At 32.6% G+C, this 26,316-nt stretch overlaps 1 protein-coding gene across 2 annotated transcripts in view; it reads right to left on the bottom strand.

The window, feature by feature from the left end:
• LOC106467196 (centrosomal protein of 152 kDa-like) overlaps nucleotides 1-26,316 on the bottom strand; it is a 68,839-nt gene that overhangs the window by 7,752 nt on the left and 34,771 nt on the right. For both annotated transcript variants that reach the window (XM_022395324.1, XM_022395325.1), the window contains 11 exons: nucleotides 24,292-24,492; nucleotides 23,667-23,814; nucleotides 21,941-22,032; nucleotides 19,148-19,284; nucleotides 17,498-17,681; nucleotides 15,329-15,457; nucleotides 13,251-13,381; nucleotides 5,990-6,118; nucleotides 2,660-2,850; nucleotides 1,529-1,656; nucleotides 150-380 (listed from right to left, as the gene is read on the bottom strand). In XM_022395324.1, coding sequence (XP_022251032.1) covers nucleotides 150-380; nucleotides 1,529-1,656; nucleotides 2,660-2,850; nucleotides 5,990-6,118; nucleotides 13,251-13,381; nucleotides 15,329-15,457; nucleotides 17,498-17,681; nucleotides 19,148-19,284; nucleotides 21,941-22,032; nucleotides 23,667-23,814; nucleotides 24,292-24,492 — 1,701 coding nt within the window. The remainder of the gene's footprint in view (nucleotides 1-149; nucleotides 381-1,528; nucleotides 1,657-2,659; nucleotides 2,851-5,989; nucleotides 6,119-13,250; nucleotides 13,382-15,328; nucleotides 15,458-17,497; nucleotides 17,682-19,147; nucleotides 19,285-21,940; nucleotides 22,033-23,666; nucleotides 23,815-24,291; nucleotides 24,493-26,316) is intronic.

Genomic DNA, 26,316 nt, shown 5'->3' on the forward strand with positions numbered 1-26,316 from the left:
CATTTACATTCCAATAGTAGTGAGTGGTATATAAATGAGTAGGTTATTTAAGGTTAAACATGCTTTAAATAAAATAATGTCATTTGTGAACCTTTATGGATTAGAAGGACCATAAACTGCTTGAATTCTTCTTAACATATAAAATTTACCTGTTTTTTTTCCATCTCAGCTTGTATTTCTGCAACTTTTCCTGTTAAGAACTTAGCATTCTGATGCACAATTTCTTCTACCCTAGCTTCATAAAGATGTTGTAAATTATATTTACAGTGTGTCCATTTTGTTTCATATTCCAGCTGAACCTCCTCTACTGCTTTCTGCTTCTCCTGCTCATATTGCATGTGCAGTTCTTCTTCTAGCTTCTTTCTTAGAGCTACTTCTTCCTGAAGGAATCATGTGAATTTTATCAAAAGCTAAAATATGTCTCATTGCAAGTGTCTTTCATTTATGTTAAATAATCAAGCATCTATAGATATCAATTTAAGATATTATGTTTTCAATAAAGAAAACTGTATACTTGAAGCATATGGTTTATTCAAACATCAAGACTAAGTATTTTAGAAAATTGTACGTGTTTCATTGTAGATTTTAAAGATAACATTGAATAGTTAAAAAAATAAGTATAATACTTTTCTCAAAAACAAATTAAATCAATTATTCAGAGAAAACTCAAATGGTAAATACTCAAGTGTTCATGTTCAAGCTATAAATATGAGTTGGCTTCAAAGCTTTTGAATCACTTTAATTTTGAGTTAGCTTCATAAACTCAAAAAATCTAAGTGTTAATGAAACTTTATTTCTAGGCTTTAGACTTAAGTTAGCTTCATAAACCCATGAATCACTTTAAAGTTGAGATAGCTTCTTTACTCAAGAATCACTTTATAGTTGAGTTAGCTTCATGAACTCAAGAATCTAAGTGTTCATGAAACTTTATGTCGAGGCTTCAGACTAAGTTGGCTTGATAAAACCAAGGGTCATTTAGTACGTATAAAACCACATGCAATCAACTTAAAACAAAATATTCTCATTAAATGTAGATAAAAGGAACAAAAAGATATAAGAATAAATAACCAATGATCAGATTAATGTGGTCCATTTTACATTGTAAATAATAATACATTTTAAAATATAGTCAATTAATTGTATTTTAAAATTAATGACCTCTCTCACACAGCTTGCAAACAGTATCACTTGGAAGTTATTTTTGACCCTCTTACGTACCCAAGGTGTTTTGAATCCTCACAACACTACAGCACAGAAAACATCCAACTGTGAACTTATAGGAAAGTAGTAACAGTAGAAAGTGGAACTTAGTGCGATTCATACATTAAAGATTTATTTTATTTTTCACCATTTTGTAATTTAGTTCTGCTTCATGCACACTACTGTAAATTAATATGTATTCAAAAACTTAAATTGTTTTTTGTCACAATAATTGTGATAGACTTAAGCATCCCCAATAAGCATTCAATCTTAACCCTTTTCCTGCACAAAATAGCATTAACAAAAACAATAAAACCTCCAAGTTCACCTCTTCTATCTTGATTCTCTGCCAGGTTTCTTTATATTCTCCATTCCACTTTTCCTCTGATTTAGCTAACTCTGTTTCTAATCTTTTTGTGTATACTTTTTCAGCTTCTTTCAACCATTCTTCTTTTGCTAATAAAGATATAAACATATGATATATTATGGCCACACAATCTATCAAATCAACTTTATTTCACAACAAAATCACCTTCTCAAAGTTTTGTATTTTAATATGAAATAGTTTTATAATCAAGTGACTGAAACAATCTCATCAGCAGTATGAAGAAATAACACTGAAAAAAAATTATCAATCTTGTGTTTATTTGTCACAGAAAAATTAATGAATAATAAGAAAAGAGCAAATTACAAAATAAACATGAGAAATCCGAATCTACCCCTACAAAGTATCTCACAGTTGTGTAAAAAAAAAAAGAATTGACTGAAACAAGTTTATTAATAACTGTTAATGCTTCTATCTACTTTAAAAGAATGTACAATTCTGAAGCATGGACTTATCTACTTTACAAGTATGTATCAATCTGAAGCATGAACTTACCTACTTCACAAGTATGTACTAATCTGAAGCATGAACTTATCTACTTCACAAGAATGTACTAATCTGAAGCATGAACTTACCTACTTCACAAGTATGTACTTATCTGAAGCATGAACTTATCTACTTCACAAGAATGTACTAATCTGAAGCATGAACTTAACTACTTCACAAGTATGTACTAATCTGAAGCATGAACTTAACTACTTCACAAGTATGTACTAATCTGAAGCATGAACTTATCTACTTTACAAGTATGTATCAATCCGAAGCATGAACTTATCTACTTCACAAGAATGTACTAATCTGAAGCATGAACTTAACTACTTCACAAGTATGTACTAATCTGAAGCATGAACTTATCTACTTCACAAGAACGTACTAATCTGAAGCATGAACTTAACTACTTCACAAGTATGTACTAATCTGAAGCATGAACTTATCTACTTCACATGATTGTGCCATTCTGAAGCATGAACTTACCTACTTCACAAGAATGGACCATTCTGAAGCACAAACTTATCTACCTTACAAGAATATTCTGTTCTGAACCACAAACTTATCTATTTCAAGATAATTTACCATTTTGAAGCATGACTTTCCACTTTTCATTTGGTTGACTATCTTCAGAAAATCCTTTTTCTTGGTTAGCTTTCTGGAGCTTCTCTTGTAGATCAAGAACTTGGTTTTCCACAAACTCTTTTTCATGACACACTTTCACATAGAGATTTTTAACATCATCCAGTGCTGTGGCAAGATCTCGGATGTGATTACTGATAAAATAAAATAAAAATAGAACAGAACTTGTACATACATGTACTTGATGAGCATAGTTTAAAACAGTTATGTCAATTAGCCCTGCTACAAAGGAAATTTTTTAGCCACCAATACAATAAAAAATGAATATTTTATTTCATATATATATACTTTTGACCTTATATCAGGTGAAATATGTTGTTTATTGTTTCCTTTACCTCAATCTCATTTTAACTGTCTGAATAAATTATTTTTCAGCATTCCTTAGGATACTTCTAAAATCAGGAAATTTTCTAATGAACCAATCCAAACTTACCATTTGAGCTATTCAATTGTTTTAATTTAACTTAGAAAAATAGGCATACGATGTTTTGGTTGTAAATGAAGGAAGTAATGCTAACATCACTCAAAGACAGAACAGGAATTAAAGATTAGAAATATGTTAAAACACTTTCCTCTTAGCTTATTATTATGTTATATACATGTATGAAATGTTATCATTTCAGTGTGGCCAGGAAACAAGTTCAAAAGTTAACATTTTCCTTACCTTCAAATGTATTTCACGTAGATTGTCATCTCTCTGCATCAACAAAAATATTCTATCTTGCATGCACTGCCTTGAATATAGTTCTCACTTCCACTCATTTTAAGATGTATTGCACCAGCCTATGATGTAATCATCATTAGACTATAGCCCTATAGGCTATGCATCCTCTATGCACCATAATCAGTAGAAGCACTAGCAGTTGAACTTATACCCATTCTTAACTAAGCAAGCTAAATGAACTGGAAATGGGAAGGAGGTGGTGGAGAGAGATAGTATCTCTCTGAAATACCTTTTCAGGTAAGAAAAATATCACTTTCAGAAATGCTACACAACAGTGTAGAGAAATAAATTACAAGTATGAGTTCCTTTCAGAAAACAGTGTCAAAAAAAGTGTGACATCCATAAGGCAGGGTGGTACTCCAGTGGAGCAGTACTTAGTGGAAGACTGCATGCATCTCAGGCAATGTTACTGAAGCATTTGTTGTTAGGAAAGGAGGTGCTAAGGTAGGCAGAAATGTAAAACAGCTCAAGTGGCCATTATTTCACAGCTGGGCAACTGAACATGAATGTATAATGTGGGTACAGTTACAAGTCAGATCCTTCTGTATATGAGAAATGCTTATGTGACATAAACACCAAAAAATGAGGTGCATCCAAGACCTGTGTTACAAAGCAAACCCAAGACTCATCTGGTTGGATCCAACCATCAGGAAAGCCATTGTTCATAATATAGTGAAGATGTCCTGTACTACACCCCAGCTCTTCTTTCCAATGGATCAGGTACCCTGAACTGCACTTTACCAGAACATGAGCAGTGAAAAGGTATGCCCTTAGGATTGGTTGTCATCAAGGGCAAAGTCAACACAAAGTGCTACTTGTGCTATGCTCACCCAGCAGAAGGAGCCACAGATTAACTTCTCATGTTTCCAAACAGATGGAAGTCTGGGTAAGGTTATGGAAGACAGATGTCCAAGGTCATGTGGAATTGAGTGAGCCACCATAAATGCAATAGGTGAAAAGAAAACAGTGGATCTATGGAGAAACCTACATTGATGGGTCAAAAACCACTAAAGGGGACACTTTTATGGACTCATCCAAGAGGAACGAGTGACTCAAGGAAAGAGAGAGATTCCACAAAACAGTCATGTAGGAAATGAAGGAGATATGATAGCCTTAGAATAAAAAACTCCATACCACAATGAAAAAAGTTGAGAGATGATACTGAATTGGAGAGCTGGATTAGACAACCCAAACAAGATAACTTCCAATGGAGAAGATAGGTCACAACAGAGAAAACCACAATGGAAGAAGCAAGTAGATAACAAATGTCCATAGAGTAGTGGAACAATAGGTCTCATGAAGATAGCCTCCAAGTAAAAACCCACTGGACCCAATGAAAAAATATTTGGCCACTGTGGACAATCCAAAGGAAGCAAAAGGCAGGCAGACAAGTGTGTGTGTGTGGAAAGTGTTTGAGACCATAAACTTGATCATCCAAAACCAGGGAGAGTATCCAAAGGAGAATAAGAAAACCACCCATTGAAACCAAGGAAAGACAAAAGTGTCAAGTGAGACACATTGACATCTGGCCAACAACCTCTCACCTTTATGGAAATGACAAAAAAGATGGGAGAAAAACCTCAGAGTGGGGTTGAGGGATTATCAAATGACATTTGAAACAGATGAAGTTGAAAACAGAAGAACACGAAAAAGACCCTGAGAAATACCCTGAAGAACTCAGTAGGCTCCAGCAAAGGGATTCCATCCGTGAACAAAGCAGGAGAGCAGTGCTTCCACAGCACCAAACCCTCTAAGAACTGCAAACCATGGATATTAAGAAGAAGAGAAGGAAAAGAGGGGTTGACAGGTGACACCATTAGGCTGTATCTCATGAGAAACATGGTGGGGATCCCTGGTCCCAAAGACAAGAAACCAACAGGAACAGAGATGACTGCTAAAGAGCTGCATCAGCTCAAGATGCCAGCATTTAACAAACACCCCAACAAAACCACATCACAAAAAAAAGATGCAAGATAGAATGCAAAAGTCCACACTCAGTCACTCCAACAATCAGGCCCAGAAACAAACAACCAATCAAGGTACATCAACCTCAATCCACTTGGACACTACATATGGCTGGCAGTAGCTTGCACAAACTGACCTGAAGATGAAAGCCAGAAGACTTTCAAAACATCATTTTTCTACACTCGAGCTACATAAGTAGATTGTATTGTCATCAACATATTTCTACAAGTATTTCTCTAATGAGCAGTTGCCACCCATTTCACAGTCAACTAAATATGGATACTCTGCCTAAATTATCTATCAAAAAATAATGTAAGTTTTTCAAGACATTTGTAGACTCTTTTGGAATTTTTAAAATGATGAAATGACATGCCTGACTGTGGCTACTTTTTATTCTTCTTCTTTCTCTTACATAAATTAATTTCAAATTGGCTTAATCATAAAAACTTCTTCCTTTTGCAAGCTTAAATTGCATTAAAAATAAAAGACAAAATGCACTGCACCATCATTTCAGTAATTGTGAAACAAAAATTTCAAACTAACTCTAACCATTATACAATACTCATATGTACTCAAAAACTTACGTTAATTCTTTTATTTTTCCTTCATATTCTTGCTGTAATTTTTCCTTCTCATTTTCAGCCATCTTTATCAGTTGTTGTTCCAATTTTTGTACAGAGTCATGATGCCTTTGAGAATATTCATCTCTGCACCTAAGAAAATGAGTTTAAGTTACTAAAACTTTTAAATCGTGGTTTCTAAGAAATATACTGCATCAAAACACCTATACAATACAAATAATACAGGGAAAATCAGGCAAGTTGGAAAGCATATAACCCAAGTGTTTTTGGAAAGTAGATTTTCATCCATCAGGGCTAAATGGTACATGACCTTGTAAACACATCTAACAAGATGTGGACATTGCACCAAAGTGAGACATCATGCATTTCTAAGAATAAGACCTAAACTGTGAAACAGTATTGCATGTGTATGTATGTATATGTGATGGGAAACAAAGAAAAAGAATAGTTTTTGAAAAATGGCTTACAAGAATCTATGTATATAATTTTCCAACACAATAGCCATATAACTGATTATCATATTTTATATGCCATATATCCCTGATGAAGGAAATTCCACTTCCTAAAAGAGCTTGGGATATGGATTTTCTTTTCTGAAGCTAGCTTTTTTGTCTCTTGATCCTGCAAGTAATTATACTTTTATAAAAAGGAAGTATGATAATTCAGTACAAATATTTTATCTATACCAGATGGCACAAGAAATATAGATATAGACTTTCATTATTCATGAACATACAGTTGCACTGTTGTTGTTTTTTCAACAACTAACTGTCAGCTACGTGAAGTCAAGTCACAGCAACCATTTTGCTGAATTCAATTATTTATTTTATTAAATCATTAATGTTCTATGAATATATTCTTTCTAAATACACTTAACAAGTTTGGCCTATGTTTTTCAGTGTAGGTTCCACAGAAACAAATGTCCCTACAAAATCTATAAAGGTATAGCGAATCAGTTAAGCAACCTACATTAGTTAGATTTTAAAAAGCCAGTATTATTCAAATGTTTAAAAATTATTAGCCAATATTCTTACATCAGTTGTGGGAAAAGTTTTGGAAAGTCTGAAAAAAGATGCTTTGCAAAGCCACTTAAAAAGGTTCATAATTTTATTGGATAGTCAACATGGTTTCACTAAGTGAAAATCTTGTCTTGCAAATCTTTTGAAATTCTTTGACAAGGTTACTGCTTTTGTAGATGAGGATAAGGGTGTAGATTTGGTGTATCTAGATTTTCAGAAAGCATTTGACAAGGTGCCATATAAAAGACTTGTAAAAAAATTTCTAATTAGATGTGGGAGATAAGTTAGCAAATTGGATATAAGAGTGGCTGGATGAAAGAAAGCAGAGGGTTGTTGCAAATGGAGTTCAGTCAAACTGGATTAATCTTATAATCTTATCAGAGCTCAGTCTTAGTACCTTCACTCTTTTTGATATACATCAATGACATAGATGAAGGAATGATCAATAAATTACTTAAATTTGCAAAAGATATTAAGGTCTTGGGTGGTGCTAGCTGTGAAGAGGATTTACAAAAGGATTTAGATCATTTAGTGAGTTGGGCAAATACATGGCTAATGGTTTTAATTATAATAAATGCAAAATAATGCATGTGGGTTATCATAATTTGAATTATAAGTATAACTTGTATGGGAATAACCTTAAAAGTATCATGAAAGAAAGGGTTCTTGGTGTAATGGTTGATCAGTCTCTTAAGCCATCTAAGCAGTGTGCTGTTGCTAGTGATAGGGCAAATAGGATTTTAGGTTGTATCTACAGAAATATTGAATACAAGTCTGAAGAGGTTATAATTTCATTGTATAGGTCACTGGTTAGAACACATTTGTAATATTGTGTTCAGTCTTGGGCTCCTTACCTTAGGAAGGATATTGAATTGTTGGAAAGGGTTCAGAGAAGGGTTATTAGAATGGTGCCTGTGATAAAGGGGTTGTCATACGAGGTGAGGCTGAAATCTCTAACATTGTTTTCTCTTGAAAAAAACAGAAGAGTTAGGGGGATGTGATTGAGGTGTTTAAGATTGTAAAGGGAATTGATAGTGTTGATGCATCATCCTTTTTCATACTTAATAATGAGAATAGTAGGACTAAGGGACACAAATATAAACTTTAGCAGAATAGGAGTCATCTTCAGCTAAGACAGTTTTATTTTTCTAACAGGGTGGTCGGCCTTTGGAATGAGTTGCCTTCTGATGCTGTAGAGGCAGTAAAGTTAAGTGAGTTTAAGAAAAGGCTTGATAAGTAGATGAATAATAAGGGCTGGTTTTAAGATTTTATTGAAATTTATTTATCAATAGCTTTAGTTTAGTTTAGAGGATGGGACAGCCGAGATGAACGAATAGGTCCCAAAACATTATGTTAGATTATATGATAACCTTTAAAAATACATTGTATCTTAGTGATAAGTATGAGATACATTCTATCCCATGTATATTTAAGGTTTTGTAGTCAAAGAGTACCTGAAAACGGGACTACCTCAGATCTCAATTGTTAGAATCCTTATATGTACGGTGTTTTGAAATGTTTAAGAAAATCTTGTGTGAGTAAAATATATCTTGAAAAAAGATTTCCTCAAAACCAGTGTAACTTAGTGACAAATGGTAAATTGAATGATAGATAGGGTTTCAATTTTATTTTTAGCATGGTATAATTCTTGTATGAAGAGGAACTTTAGCAAGTTATTATTTGTTAATAACAGTGGAAACAAAATTATCACACAGCTGAGATGAGAAATTGAACCTTCCATAATGGTGAAAAAAAAGGATGCAGATTACAATAAGAAAAAAATGGAAGTACATCACAGAAAAATGACAGAACAGGACTGGGAATTAAAAATGTGTTGGATGAAATAAAAAAAGAAAAAATGTAACAGGTTTTTAAAAAAAAGAAATATTCGATAAAGCATGTTAGTCAAACTGAGAAAAGAATCGAACATGACAATTTATTTCCAAACCAAAATTAATGGAGGAAATTTGGAGAGAAGGGAGCATGAAAGTGCAGGAGAAGTTTCAAATACACCTATCCATGTTTTATTAATGAAATTTAAAAACTATGCAGTAGTCTGAAATGGCAAAATTTCCACACCACAGTGATAAATAGAAGAACAAGTTATCACACCAATAATAGGTATAAAATGCTGCCTAAAGACAGGGCAGATATGTAGCAGTATCTATTGTTCCCATTGAAGAAACAATAAGAACAGAAAGTCAACTTGACAAACAGCCATGAGAATATTTAAGTTTTATAAACATATATCTGATGGTTAGAGATAAAATTCAAAGCATTATCATTTTTAGCACCAAGTGGTGGCCAGAAGAAACCCCAGAATCATCAACTTTACCCCCCAAAAGGTGTACAGGGTCAAACACAGAATTATCTTTCCACCAAGTGGCAATCCCAGAATTACCTTTACCATCAACAGGTGTCCAGTCAACCCCAGGAGTTATAATTTTCCTATATTGAAAATATATTTCCAATAGGTACTTACCTCTTCTCACATAAATAGCTATTCTTGTTCAGTGCTGTCCTCTATATGCAAAATAACTGTTTGCATGCCACAAGCCTTGAGCTCCTACATTCCTTACAATCGATTGATTCAAATGTGTCTCACATGCAAATCATCATGCAACAACCCTCCACCAATATGAGCGCAACACACTCTCCTGACACGTCTCCCTCTATTTGATTCTACCGAACTTTCACTTCAAGTTTTGGCAGAAAATGAAAGCACCAGTTTTCAGTGGGGGAAGAAAGGTGTGAAGTGTGAGAGGAGGTAAGCACATATCAAAAATATATTTTCAGTATAGGAAACTTATAACTTCCGATTTGGTATATTATCTCCACTCACATAAATAGCTAGAATCCCACACTGAATAGGTGGAGGGACCAGTGCGATGGAAAGAAAGAAGCATCTTTTGAAAGCATCCAGAGGACACCCTAAAAGAGTAGATTTTCGCAGTAGAGGATCATGTGTGGGAGAACGCACCACTTCTGTACTAGGTATACTCTTCACCCAGTGTTGAAAGAGGCGTTACAGACATGGGTAGAAATTTGGAGGAGCACATCCAAAAGGAACAGAACAATGGTTGGATGGGGATTCGAACCATGTGTAGACCTTTGTCCTGAGCCTCCTACTGATCGAACCATGCCAACTTTAGAGATGAGATTCAGGGTAAAGAAACAATCCAGAAGTAGGGTAAGGAAGTAGTAAACCTGAGGTTAAGGGGGATATGTTCAACCACCAATACATATAGTCAAAGAGGGAAGGATAAAAGTTAAGAGAAAAATCCAAAGCAACCCTAGCAGAAGACCATGGGTCATGAAGTATCTCCTGAAAAGATCACACATGGTAGACCAAAAGGGAGAAGTGCTCGCATACAAACCAAATCCCCCAATGCATTAGAACCTTGCTAACAGTAGGATAGTGAACTGTAATGGTTTGAATAAAAGAAAACTCCACTGAATGCATCTGAGGAGGAAAATGGATCATACAGATGGAGGGGTGTTTAAAAATACACTCCCCAAAGAGACTAAAATGTGAGGTATGGAACAGGGAAAACTTAACCAACTGGAAAATCCAAGTACCCAAGCTGACTGTGGAAGGAGTAGCCGAGTATGTTAAGACTACCCATGTTTGGAAGAAGCTAACAGAAGCTAAACATCCAATTAATGGTGTTGCAAAAATCCCCCAAAATGTAGGAGTTGGGTAAGACGGTGACCACCCAACAAAAAGACATACAAAACCAAAACAATCCATGGGGCAGGGCATGAAACAGTTACCAAATCATGTGGTGAAAAAACCTAATATAGCATCCTAAGAAATGGAAAATAAGAGCATGTACTGTGGGCATTCTCAGTCCTGCAGAAATACCCCACCCAAATGTGATCAAAGAATACATATTAGAATGGTGAAGGCTGAAGAAGTGATTAGGGTGGAATTGATCACTCCAGAACTTCAATGAGCATCAATCATACACAACAAATGGAGAAACCTGCAGGTAGGATAGGTAAAGGACAGGAAGGTGCCACACATGTAAAATGAATAAGATGACAATGAAACAAAAGAGCAACCCAACAAAAATTTTAATATAGCATCATAGATACCCCATGTGACATTAAATATACAGAAGTAGCCAAAAAAACGGAGCAGTGGAGAAAAAGAACTGACTGGAAGTCCCTATTAGCAGTGGATGGTAAACAAATGTCCCACCCTAGAAGATCCCAGAAGCAAAGAAGACACGTATGGAGAGCAATAACTGAAAAAGGCAAACACCCCAATATGGATGGAAGAAGGAGGAGATATCCCACAAAAATCCAAAAATATAAGTGGAATACCTAAAAAAAGGAGGTTGAAGGTAAAAATTACCTGTAGGAGAGTCAGTAGGGTAATACGAAACTGAAAAACTAAGCAGGGGATAAAATGGATAAGATTAACAAAAAAATTGAATGATATATAATCAAGAAAAAAATCTGCCTGATGGTAAGCTAAGGCAAAAAAGAATCATAGCCTATGTAGTGCGAGGCTTGCAAGTACACACTCTCAAAAGAGAAACAAAAATGATCAGCATGAAACAATGTCAGGAGAAGGGGAATATACTGTGAAACATGTCTAAAAAAAACAAACTAGATAGGCCTAGCAGATTCTGCAGTAGAGGCCTGGGAAGGCAATCCATGACAAAATCTAGGTTGTCCGAAATGGGTTCAGTTATTTTTGGAGGAAGGCAAGCAATACTGGGAGCAGATAGGGTGAACCCTGGCCCCCAGAGACCCTCACAAATGAAATTAATGGTAAGAAGTAGAAATTATAAATTAAACGAAATGAATAGTAAAAGTATAAATTATAAAGAATGGCGAAAATGAAATAGTCGATATCTTGTAAATGTTAAGAAATTGAGTAGTGAAATGAACATATGTATTAGATATCATGTGTTTAAAAAAACAAGATCTTGAACTTAATTACTGATTAACCCGTAAGTAGAACTACAGGTAAACCAAAAATAACAGACACTTGTTAAGCCTAATCAAACAGTGGAGGACAAAGTATATCACTAAGCACTAAATTAAAAACTATAACCTAACAACAAGTATGTACAATATTGGGAGAAGTTTCTGTGGACCCTGGCTCAAGGGTTCTACACAAACCAAGTTAATATGACGAAGTATAAAAAATAAATATTAACGAAAATGAAATAGATGTTATTTTGTAAAATTAAGTAAGTGTGTATTAACAATAACATGTATGAGATGTGATGTATGGAAGAAAAACAAAATAGCTAAACTAATGATTGATATACCAATAAGATGAATTACAGGTAGTCCTAAAATAACAAAGACCCATGGTAAGCCTAAGCGAATGGTATATGACAAAGAATACAACTAAGCCTAATTTCCAACCTGAACTTAACTATCAGTATTGACCAATCTAACAAAACTTATATTGTGGAATCCAAATAACCAAAAATAATAATACTGATAATAAAGGTATTCAAAAACCAAAACAGTACAACCTTTTATGTTTCCAAAGTTGACAGCCTGTATTTCAAAATGTGTGGTCTCCCAAACTCGAGAAGAGGCCTGATGAAGGTCAGCTCATTTGTTGATCAATCTCCCAATGAAGTAAAGTCAATAATTTCCCCTTGGAATACCATCAATTGAAGCTTGTGTAAATGTGCTGATAGGTCATATAACCTTCGAAGTGGTTACTTAGAATATAGAATTCAAAATGAATAACCAAATAAAACTGTTGGAAGAAAGAAATATAAAATAATTCCACTTTGGAATAACTCAACAAGTCACAAATGTCACTATTATATAATCAAGAGTAAACTTGTTGAGAGAAATTGATACAAAGATACAGAAATAAGAAAAACACTTGAAGAGAGCACAAACTAAATGTTACAACAAGAGTACTACCAAACGGGAAGTGATAGTTCAGTAGAATCGAATAGAAGGAGTCACATGATGATTTGCATGCAAGACACATCTGAATCAGTCGATTGTAAGGTACGTGGGAATTCAAGGCTTGTGGCATGCAAAAAACTTTTTTTGCATATAGAGGGTAGCACTGAATGAGAATAGCTACTTGTTTGAGCAGAGATAATATACTGTATGAAAATTACCTTTACCACCAACAGGTGTCCAGACTCAACCCCAGAATTACAATTTTTACCTCCAGGTCATATCTAGAGTCAAAAATTTTCTCGAAAACCAACAGCTAGGAGAACATAAGTAAAATAACTAAAGAATCGTACCTCATTACAGCTTCTTGTTTGTCTTCATCATGGTCTATCAACATTTGAGACATCTGATTTTTTAACTGCTGATTCATTTCAGTAAGCTGTTCTTCACTGTGACATACATACTGTAACCTATCTTTTAATTCCTAGGAAACAAGAACAAATGGATAAATTAGTGTCTTATTTAGTTCTTTGTCTGATAAAATATTTTGTATATACCATTTAATGAAGTATCATCATTTTTAAAAAGTACTGTGCTATTTTTGTGAAGAAGGATTGAGGTACAAGTTTTGCTTCTAAAACTAAAATTGCAAAATCATTTATGTATCTTGTTTTCTACTTTTTCGACAATTTACGTATTTCCTTTTGTGTGAGACTTTTAACAAAGCAATGATTTCTTATCTGTCATGTAAGAACTTTTAAAATTTCTTACTGGAACTGACATGTCTCAGAATACAAGTGATGAAGTTATAACATTAAATCAATAATTGTTTTCTTTTCTTTCAAGTTTCTCATATAAAGTTCCAGTCAGAACAACATATCACAGTAATAAATCGAATATTTTTTTCTTTTTTATCTTTTTACTCTAATAGCTTGTCTTTTCAAGAAAGTGTGTTTAACTTCAAACTTAGCTCTTGTTTTTTTTTACTTCAATAGGTAATAAATTCTTTAGGGTTGGTCATGATCAGACTTACACTTGATAATAAGAAAAAAATAACCCAAAATTGAAACTTTTGTTACGAATGATAAGTTAAAAGCTCTATCCTAGAAACTATAGGTATCTTACAAATAAAGAAATGAGAATCCAAAACTCCAAAGAGAATTTGAAAGATGTTCCTGTATGAATACAAGAGCATGAGCAGTGATAATTCTTAAACATTAGAGAAGAATCCTGTTTACCAATTATTTGATGTAATATATCACTACAATAGAAATTAGAATGTATCATGATTAGAATAAACTAAATCATCAGCTGTTAAAAGTATTTTTAGCCAATGATTCAATAATAATAACTCAAAGATTCAGCCACCTGAGGAGATTTAGCTAAACAATGAATCAGTATAATAATCTAACAATGCAAAAAAGCCTTCACAAGGGTAAAATTAACTTTAAAAACAATAGGATTTAACAAAACATTTCTAAAGAAAAACTACACTATAGTAGTGAAGCTATTTAGTCCCCAAAAAGATTGTTAAAATACTCTAGTGAATCTCTGACCATTCAAAGCTTCTCCAAAATCCCAGATAATTATGTTTGTAGTCCAAGATGTATCTAAAATTCTGATCATATTCATCCAAAGCTTAAACTCCTCATCATATCCTTTGTTATAAAGATTTTAGAGACTGAAGTAAATACAAGAGTAGATTTTATGGAGTGAAGTAAGTACAAGAGTAGATTTTATGGACTGAAGTAAATACAAGAGTATATTTTATGGACTGAAGTAACTACAAGAGTAGATTTTATGGAGTGAAGTAAATATAAGAGTAGATTTTATGGACTGAAGTAAATACAAGAGTAGATTTTATGGAGTGAAGTAAGTACAAGAGTAGATTTTATGGAGTGAAGTAAGTACAAGAGTAGATTTTATGGAGTGAAGTAAGTACAAGAGTAGATTTTATGGAGTGAAGTAAATACAAGAGATAGTTTATGGACTGAAGTAAATACAAGAGTAGATCTTATGGAGTGAAGTAAATACAAGAGTAGATTTTATGGACTGAAGTAAATACAAGAGTAGATTTTATGGACTGAAGTAAATACAAGAGTAGATTTTATGGACTGAAGTAACTACAAGAGTAGATTTTATGGACTGAAGTAAATATAAGAGTAGATCTTATGGACTGAAGTAAATACAAGAGTAGATTTTATGGACTGAAGTAAGTACAAGAGTAGATTTTATGGACTGAAGTAAATACAAGAGTAGATTTTATGGACTGAAGTAAGTACAAGAGTAGATTTTATGTACTAAGTAAATACAACAGCAGGTTTTAGAAACTGAAGTATTTACAACAACAATTATTAAAGACTGAAGTAAGTACTACAGCAGGCCCTGTACTATAAAGGCCCTGCATATATAGTCACAAGCCAGAACATACTTCTAACTCTCTCTCGAGGCCATCTTTTTGTTCTTGTAAATCTTTTACCATTTTCTGATGCTGACCTAAAGGCACAGATCCATTTGGACAGAGCTCTTCTAATCTCCTCTCTAACATTGGAATTTTTTCCTAGAATATGAATATTAAAATCAATGTAACTGATAAGATGAAAACAATATCATTTTCAAAAGTGTAATTTTAATATCATTAAATAATTATCCATCTAACAGCAAACAATAATTTTTATGCCACAAGAGCTTCTACATGGGGATGATCATGATGTATGGTAACAACATAGGGGTGATCATGATGTAAGATAACAACACAGGAGGGATTGTGATGCATGATAACAACACAGGGTGGTCATGATGTACAGTAACAACATAAAGGTGATCATGATATATTGTAACAACACAGGGATAAGTGTCCATGCCTTATGGTACCTTCTACTTCTAATGCCATTGTACGTGATAGACCTGGTTACAGACTACTGTTCTTCAGTGCAAATTCAAATGCAGGAAAATTTTGCGCAATGTGGTAAGGTGAAGTTTTCTTTATTCCCCCCTTATTATTTAGATGTTTTTGTAAAGTCTATCAACTATGTATAGACAACATACCTGTTTGAACAGCTCAAAAATACAGACATCCATAGGAATATCTTAGAATGGAACCCGATGAATTTTCATTTGTAATTGCATCTTTCAGAGGAACTGACATATTGACTCGGATGAATGACTAGTCTTTACTTTAATGTAAACATATTTTATTGCCATCAACTTTATAAGAAGATGGTATTTCCTCATGGTATAGTTGTGTCAGCAATATAGAATTTTGCCTTATATCTCTACTTTTCAAGTTTTTTATCTAATAATTATAGCTTTAACCTCAAATCACCAGAGATCCCTTAGAAACAAAATGTTCTAATATTGGCAAAAGAATAACAAATTTGTCCATTTTTTAGAGACACTTAAGTAGACATATCCAATGATACTGTCACATTGTATACAGCTATTAACACACTTTTCCAAAGCCCATTTTCACATCTAAAAATGTATGAATTTTCTGATTTACAGTTCCAAAGGATGTATAAATGGGCTTTAGAAAAGTGTGTTTACAAGCTCCTTCTAAAGCTTATAGCCAAATAAACACAACAATTTATTGCTACTAAACATTCTTTGAGACAATAAATCAGATAATTCAAACATTTTCATCAGATCTGTAAATGGGCTTTGGAGAAGTGTGTCAAAGATGCTTGACTATGGTTCCAAAGGGGGGTTCTTACTTTAGTAGCAATGAACTATTGCATTTATTCAGATATAAGCATTGGAAGCAGCTTGTAAACACAATTTTCCAAAGCCCATTTATACATCTAGTGTAAAATGTTTGAATTTTCTGGTTTATGGTTCCAAAGGAAGCTTTGCTACTTTAGTAGCAATGAACTACTGTGTTTAGGGGTTACTTCTGGTAACAACTGATTAACTTTCTTCAGAGTGTGACTGATAACCAGCTGTGAAGTAGCTTGTTTCCTTTGTTTTACTAATACTGTTCAAAACTAAAAATTACCTTTTTTCAAAACACTTATGATCATGTAATAAGATAATTTTGAATTTAAAAGTCCTATAATGTTATCCTCTCCTAGAAAGGACCAGTATCAGGTGCCACCTGCATTTGCAGATCACCATACTTCAACTAAACAATAACAAGAGGATCACAGCTTTTAGTCTACGTAGTCACAGATAACGTGGAAGCCAATGAAAAAATGGCTGGATATCCAAAGTAGTACCAAAAATACATCATTAACAATCCTCTCTACTATAAATCAATAAAGAAAATACAGTACTTTCACAGAAAGTCAATAAAATACTGGTAATTATGGTGAGGTAATAACTGACTCTGGATAAGTGTTCAATAGGAGTTAACATTTTCTCATTCATACTGGTTCTGGAAGATATGCTGATATCAAATATTTTCATATCAATGTAGAATCGAATCATTAAGTTCATAAAATTCCACCAAAACCCCTTCAATAAGATAACTGATAGCTAAAACTAATGTTGTTTACTTTAATAAGCACTCCTTAATTTTAACTCCAGTCATTTTGTTTTTCACTAACTTACTCAGCATTGTTATATAATATTTCTAAAAACTCTTTTTTCCAACTTTACTCACTTCAGCTTTGGCAGCTTTCTGCTCTGCACTTTCTGCTCTCTCTTGCCATCGATTTACTTCCTTGGCAGCTTGAGTGAGTTCTGTTTGTAGATTTGCTGCTTGAAGTCTTCGTGTCCGCACGTTTGTTAAACAACGTTCTAATTCAGCTTTCAGATTAGTAAGAACATCATCTCTGTTCTGTAAACTTAAATGAAACAAATGTCTATCAGTTAGGTTTTGATAATACTGTTATCTTAGTATCTTAAACAAAACTCCATTTTCTAATCACACTACACTGGTAATAGTTTTAGTCAAGACTACAATGTAAACAACATAAAAAACTTTTTGAACACTAACTAGTATATGATAAGTAAGACAAAAAATCACTAAATTTTTGAACATATACATTCAACTCTAAAGCTTAACATATATATAAAAGTGTCTACACTCATGAACTAGAATACAATAACTCACAGATTCACACATGTTGATGTCTATTTGTTTTTTTTTTGGTACTGTCGGTTCAAAAATTATTTCATCATTTTCTTTATATGTCTTTACATAAAGCTAAAATTATGGGTTGGTTTGTTATGAATTTTGTGCAAAGCTACATGAGGGCTACCTGCACTAACCGTCCCTAATTTAGCAGTGAAAGACTAGAGGAAAAGCAGCTAGTCACTCACCACCCACTGCCAACTCTTGGGCTACTCTTTTGTCAATGAATAGTGGGATTGACTGTCACATTATAATGCTCCCATGGCTGAAAGGGTGAGCATGTTTGGTGGAACAGGGATTCGAACCTGGGACCCGCAGATTGCGAGTCGAGAGGTTTAATCACCAGGCCATGCCGGGCCTGCTAAAATTATGAAAAAACACTAAATAGAAAGATATTAAAACAGCACTTAACAAGAACATAAAGCACATCACAGTTTAAAAGATCCACATTTCCAATTGTTACATACATATGCAGTGGCTGTCCATTACCAATCTACCTTTTTAATAATCCATTATAGTCACATTTATAAACTTTTTGTCAGTTTCTACTTCAATGTATTTTAATCCAAGACATGATGTAACACTTGTAAGAAATTCATTAATATACATATAAAATTAGAGTAAAAATTTGCATAAGTTACAAAAACGTCTTCATTTACATTAAAAACAAAAGTAATATTATTATTAATAATATGCATGTTTTGCAAAACAAGAGAATTTGTATTTTGCATGTATCTTCACTGGATGTCTACTTAGGTTTTCTGCTGGTGTCTATTTAATCAAGTTTCTAAAGTTGTTACATTTGTACTATATAAATTTTACTGAAATCATCAAAAAAAGAAAATGTTTGTAGAATCAGTCTCTCATTTATTAATTAAAATAATTTCATAAACACCTAAAGCAGTAGTTATCTACTTGAGTAAAGAAGCCCATTATGCTAATACACCGGGAAAAAACAACTTATAAGCATGTTAAAGTGATCTATTTTGAGGGGAACATACAACGTGTTTCAAAAGAGCATTGGTCTGTAAATATATATAGTATGTTCCTAGAAAAATAAATCACTTTATTATGCTAATACATGATTGTTTGCCAACTTATCATTAGAATTAGTTATAAGTTATCTAGACTGATTTGGAATGTAATTCAAAGCTTCAAACAATATACTGTTTGTACCTTTTTCCAGGTCGTTTAATGAGTCCTAATTGAATGATTGAATCCTCTGCACCATCAAGTCCAGATCCACTAAATACTCCCAATCTGGAGAGACTTTCATAATTTTCCACCTCAACCTTCAAGTTGTTTAGTTCCTCCTAAAAATAAACAAAGCAACATCACATATGTAATGTAACTTAACAGATTTGTACCAACCAATGTATGCAACCACAAAGAAAACAACAACAGTTTAAACAAGTACATGTAAAGCACATAATTAGATTTGTCTCACAATTTAAACAACTTTAAAGAAAACAACAAAATATTTTTTATAAACATTTTGAAAGTAATTTAAACAGTTAGACCTGTATCACAATTAAATAAAAAGAAAACAATGAAAGTTTTAAGATATATCTAATATGCAATGCAAACAATTAAGTGTTATATCGTAGTTTATCCAACCATAAAGAAAACAACAAAACAGTTTAAAAAGATGGAATTATCCCTATGTGATGTAAATAATTAATTTTGTAGCAATAACTATGAAAATAAAACAGTTTAAAGGAGATGTCTAGTATTTAATGCAAACAATTATATTTTTATCACACATCTTATACAACCTACTAGATATTTTATGTTTCAACTATCTAGTGCATCCCGATTAGTTACTCCATCGTTCCTTCTAGCTAGGTGTCTTCATACTACTTGTGTTCCTTTTAGCTGTTGTATACCTACTAACTAGTGTATACCTAATAGCTATTCTACACCTACCAGATATATATGTTCCTACTAACTATTATATATCTATTAAAGTTTTGTGCTCCTACTAGCTATATTATACCCACTAGCTATTTGCATACCTTCTAGCTACTTGTGTTCCTACTAGCTTTTTGTGACTGATATGAAGCCTTTTCATGGTCTCAATAAAACTTCCTGTAGTCACCATTCACCTGCTATTATTTGTAATAATGGCTGAGATTGAGCCTTTTTATTGGCTGTTAACTGACTTATTCTTTAAAACATCACTTTTGGAAAATGTTCATATATTTGTGGACACTATATTGTACATAAGAAACAAGTTTGTATGCATTGGTTCACAATGAAAAACTTATTATCACATGCCTAGTATAGCTATGTTTTTCTAGTTAACATACATAACTTTTCTTCTAAGCATCCTGAGGGTACAAAGATTCCAACTTGGTTAATTCTCAGTTCGCTAACGAGATCTCAAGCTTGATTCTGTTAGTTAGACAAGTAGTAATCCAGACATTCTAATTACTATTGTCACAAATCAGAATAAGTAAAAGTCACATATGTATCATGATCAAGTTGGGATCAAAAGATTTTCCTTTATGCAGTGTTCATGTATGAATATATTCTAAGCTATTTCTAAAAGGCTCTAATTTGCAGAAGGTGAGCATGTAATGAGATTTCACCATGCGTCAAGAAGACCACACTAAACTTGTTAATAGTTAACAAATAGTTATTTAGCCATGGCTCAAGAGAAATTATGTAACTATTAGTCCTGAGCTCAAAATAAGGTTTGCACACTTAATTATGCATCACATTAGTACCTGGAACAATAATTGATCTCTTGATAAGTAACATTAACAGTTTAATGAAACATTTAGTAACTAGGTGACAACTAGCTATACCTTAAACAGAATTATGAAAATAAACAGAGGCTTCAGTTGTCCTTTACTCCTCATAATTAACCTATATCTTGTGTAGATATCTGAAGAATAAATAACATTACCAGTTTAATGAAACATTTAGTAACTGAGTGACAACTAGCTATGCCTTGAACAGAATTATGAGAATAAACAGAGGCCTGAGTTGTCCTTTACTCATCATAATTAACATATATCTTGGCAGATATCTAAAGAATAAATAACATTACCACGACCAAATTTATTCTTCTCAACTCTTCAACAAAAATTGTAAATTTTGGCAAGAAAGAAACAAACACCCACTTGTTTCCTGGATCTGCCACCTAACACTGATTTAAGTTCAGTTTTCGAGCATTCTTCTCCATATCAATTATCCTGGTCAAGGACAAACTAGAAATGAATCTCTGCTGACCAGTTTAAATCCATTGTTTTTATGTAATGACCTGAATACTAAAAAATGTTTTATACAGTACCTTTTTTATTCTCACTAAACTTTCTGTTGTGTCACCATTCACTATTTGTAACAGTGGCTGAGATGGAGCCTTTTTATACTTTAATTACATCCACCCATTAAAACTTTCTGTAATGTCACCATTCACTATTTGTAACAGTAGATGGAGCCTTCACATAGTTTCATTACATCCACCCTTCAAAAGTTCCTGCAGTTTCACAACTCCCCATTGTAATATTTCATAACTTATACAAGTGGAAATAAGTAATAAATTATCTTTATTTAGTCTTAATTGTTTGATCATCTTTCAAATATTAAAGAAACCAAAATAATCTTTTTTTCTTTAATCTGGAGAGTATCAATTTGCTGAAGCAGAAAAAAGTCAAACACATTCGCAAGTTTTATATTATACTTTAGAATTAATCAATAACAAAAGATATCAGTAACAACTATTTCAATGAACAAATCATTAATTACAGAGATTTAAACTTTGTGATGTGATGCAGTTACATAAAACCATTAAAACATATTTTACACCAAACAAATTATAAAACACTTCTCTAGACTGAATATGAGGAAATATTAAAACACTGACTTCTGCTTAGTTGGTATGTGCAAATTATCTGCTTCTCTTTTTTTTTGACAACCAATCTTTTTAAACACAAAACAATATATCCTTCCAAAAACACTAACCATAGCATCTTTCAATTTTTTTTCCAAGTTGTCTTTTTCCTCTTCAACAAGTTTCAATTGGTTTTTTAATCGACTTAGTTCTTGAACTGTACCTATTGATGAAAAGCATGTAAGAAGTTTTCATTAGCTTATTTTATAATACTAAATAGCTTTTTTATATACAGATATATATCATTGCTTATAAGATAACAATACTTTGACATCTGCCTAAAATGAAGAGATTAGAATCCTTTCACTAAGAACAATTGTATAAATAAGTAAAAAACACAAACAAATCTCCCTTATTTGTAACCTACTCAAAACAAAAGTGTAATTCAATTATCTCCATTAATTAATTCCTTCATTTTAGCTTCATACTTTCTTTTAAGTAAAGTTGAACACTTGCTCTAATAAATGTTTCACCATTGAATGATTAATGAAGATATACAACTTCAAAGAAAACCTCCTTATTTTTAGCTGCATATCTGACACTTAGCCTAATCAAATCCCATTTTTGATCACTTTTCTGGAAACTTAATCAAACATGTAAGCACTAACATCTAGCTAATGTAGTCACAAGATGTTAAGACTATTGTAGTCACAATAGGCTACGGTTAATGTAGCAAAAAAATGCTAAGACTAATGAAGTAACAAATTATAGTCACAAGATGTTAAGGTTATTGTAGAAAACAGATGCCAATACCAATGTAGTCACAAGATGTTAAGGTTAGCGTAGAGAGCATATACTAATAAGGATGTATTCACAAGATGTTAAGATTAGTGTAGACAGCAGATGCTAATACCAATGTAGTCACAAGATGTTAAGGTTGGCGTAGAGAGCATATACTAATAAGGATGTATTCACAAGATGTTAAGATTAGTGTAGACAGCAGATGCTAATACCAATGTAGTAACAAGATGTTAAGATTAGTGTAGACAGCAGATGCTAATATGAATATATTCACAAAATGTTAAAATTAGTGTACACAACTGATGCTAATACCAGTGTAGTCACAAGATTTTAAGATTAGTGTAGACAGCAAATGCTAATACCAATGTAGTCACAAGATGTTAAGGTTAGTGTAGAGATCAGATACTAATATGGATGTAGTCACAAGATGTTAAGGTTAGTGTAGAGATCAGATACTAATATGGATGTAGTCACAAGATGTTAAGGTTAGTGTAGACAACAGATGCCAATACCAATGTAGTCACAAGATTAGTGTAGACAGCAGATGCTAATATGAATATATTCACAAAATGTTACAATTAGTGTACACAACTGATGCTAATACCAGTGTAGTCACAAGATGTTAAGATTAGTGTACAGAGCACATACTAATAAGGATGTATTCACAAAATGTTAAGATTAGTGTAGAGAGCAGATGCTAATACCAATGTAGTCACAAAATTGAGTAATGATGTACAATGTACAATAGTTAATTTTTGGACCATTTGTTGTATTGCGTAATGACCTATAATGTGTGTGTAATTAATTTTTGGACCATTTATTGTATTGAGTGATGATGTACAATGTGCAATAGTTAATTTTTGGACCACTTGTTATATTATATGTATTGTGTAATGACCTATAATGTGTTAGTTTTTGGAATTATAGTTTTCTGCTCCAGTCCTTGATATTAGTAATGGCATACTTTTATAAACAGATTATAAAAACAATCATTGTATATTTATATGGACTACTTCAATTTCAGCTTTAAATCAGCATAAAAAACCGTTACTTTACCACTTTCTAGAAGTTCCTGGCACTGCTGTTGACTAGTTTTGAGGTTCATTGTAAGTCTAGTAATGGTCTCTGCTTTCTCTAAAATAGTTTTTTCATAAATTCTTCCTTGATCATCAAGCTTCTGTTGCAAAATCACAGCTTTCTCTGTCTGACATTCAATGAATATTAATTAATTAATGATAAAAACTAATATTTTCAAAGCAGCAAATGCTCTGAAATTCTAGAAAAACTTACATTTGATAATGTGGGGAAAAAACTGTGCAAATTAAACCACATAAAGAACACTTTCAATGTGAAGATCGAGCTATAAAGGTTATTGTTCCAGTAAATGTTCTAAAGATTTAAATATGCAACAATCTTGCAAAACTAGTGTTTAATAAATTTCACCCTCATGACATAAAAAATTATCTTTAAAAATTTTACATTTTCCTGGTCAATGAATCAAACTTTCCATTATAAGTTCATATGCTATATAATAAGCTTTATTAATAACTACACAAACCATAAGAAAGTCTGTTGAAAATCACTTTCTTGATTTTAATAATCTATCAATAATTTCAAAGTAAATAGAATTTGAACACACTCCACACAAAACATATTAAAAATTTTATTTTAAAACACAAACCTGAGCTTCTAGCTGATGTTTACACTTGTCAACTTCCTCTTTAAGCTCCAGTGTTTCCTCCATGTGTCTCTGTTTCAAGGTATTCAAAACTGAATCATGTTGTTCACGTGCTCGCACCAGACTCTCAGACCGGCCAAGATCTGCCAGCTGCTGTTGAAGGGAGTCAATGGTAGATTCTTGAACTTGAAGTTTTCTTATAAGCTAGAAAAAATAATATACATCTTTATGGTATACTCAAGTAATACATAACCAAGATGTTACAAAATAACTGTTGAAAGTTTCTTTAAGTGCCAATAATTATTAGCAGCACATCCAACTACTTGTGTCTTCATCAAAACCTACTTGAATTAAACAATAAAAATTAATAAACACTGATCAATGAAAACGAAATAAAATCATAATCTCCATCACCTTTGGTAGCAGAGGTAACAATGAGTCAAGGATGTGTAGGTCCACCCATCCATATAGTGACATAAAATGGAAGAGTAATGAACCAAAATACAAAGAGTCAAGCTCAAGTACAGAACACATCACTGGAGGAATACTTCAGGTTAATTAGGTCTAACTGTATAACATTCACTCTGAATGAGCTGCTGGTTAACAATGTGATAGTCAGCGTGTGTAACGTCACGTCACTCTTGATTTTCTCAAAATAGGAGGAGTCATAAGTTATAAAAGCCCAAATGCATTTATCCAGATAGAATAATATGATTACTATCTGCCCATTAAGATTTTAGTGATGGAGGTGCAATGGAGCCATGAAGGGGAGGGGAGGGTGCCATGAAACCTTATAAGTGTAGTGAGTGTTGGTATAATAAGCCTAAAGTAAAGACGTAGTGTGGGTTCACCTAGCCTAAAGCCAAGGTGCATAAAATTTATCCTGAAAGTAAAAATATCAATTCAATTTTAAACTTAAATCATTTCTAAATTAAACTATTTTCTGTTATATCACCAACGTTTTTAATGAAAAACAAACCTCTTTAATCAACATAGACTCTAAATTAATAAATCAAAAAATATTTTTTCAGTTTTGTTGTCTATACATTTCATTTTATACTTTCAGTACATAGACTAACAAAAATATTAGGTTATAGTTTTGTTTCTAAGCAGCATGACATAAATCTAACTGATTTTTACCAATAATTATTCTATAAATACATCACAAATTAATTTCATGAATGATCTTAATTTTGATGGGTTCACACAGGAATTTACCGATGTTTGACTACCTTGACTGTAGTTTTCTGCCTTTTTGTTGGTCAAGCTTGATTTCTCTAAATGTATTTATTTCAATTAGCTATAAAACGTGAAGTTAGGGTATACTATGTGGTGAGGGTGATAGTACTAGCCCCATCATTTCAACAGGCTATACGCTAGTAGATTGATAAAAATAAGTAAGTTGGAAAACATAAAAGAATTGCAGTGCTTGAATTGTTCTCTACTCTCTACACATACCTTAAGTTTATATAGCTATTTCAAAAAGAAACAGCATTAAGTTGACAATAATATTCAGTCAGAATAATACCATCTGTATGCACTCAATTCATTATATTTGCATAATATAGGTTTGAGAGTTTAATGGGTTATTTATTTGAGCTGTGATGTTTAGTTACCAATACTACATATATATATATGGAATGCATAACAGAATGATTATCATGATTCATTTATAAACAATTTACTATACAATGGAATAGAATGTCATTTTGAATATTTAACTGGCAACTTACTGATGTGCGTATACAAAATATAAATTTACATATATAGCTATGTTTACATATCCTCATTTGTACCTGATTTGATATAATTTTTAATCACATCACTCGAACAAAGCCATTTACTGTCATTTTACTCTTGCTATCTGTTCACGATAAGGCGAGTTCTTTCCTTTTATAGATCAATTTTTAAACTGTTATATGATTCTATATATGTAATATTACAATGCAATGCACTGCTAGATCCACCAAATTTTAAACAAGGTTTATGATTCTCTTTATATTATATGTAAGTCAGCTATTTTGGATA

This window comes from Limulus polyphemus, unplaced genomic scaffold (assembly GCF_000517525.1).
Source record: "Limulus polyphemus unplaced genomic scaffold, Limulus_polyphemus-2.1.2 Scaffold2525, whole genome shotgun sequence".
NCBI classification, from domain to species: domain Eukaryota; kingdom Metazoa; phylum Arthropoda; class Merostomata; order Xiphosura; family Limulidae; genus Limulus; species Limulus polyphemus.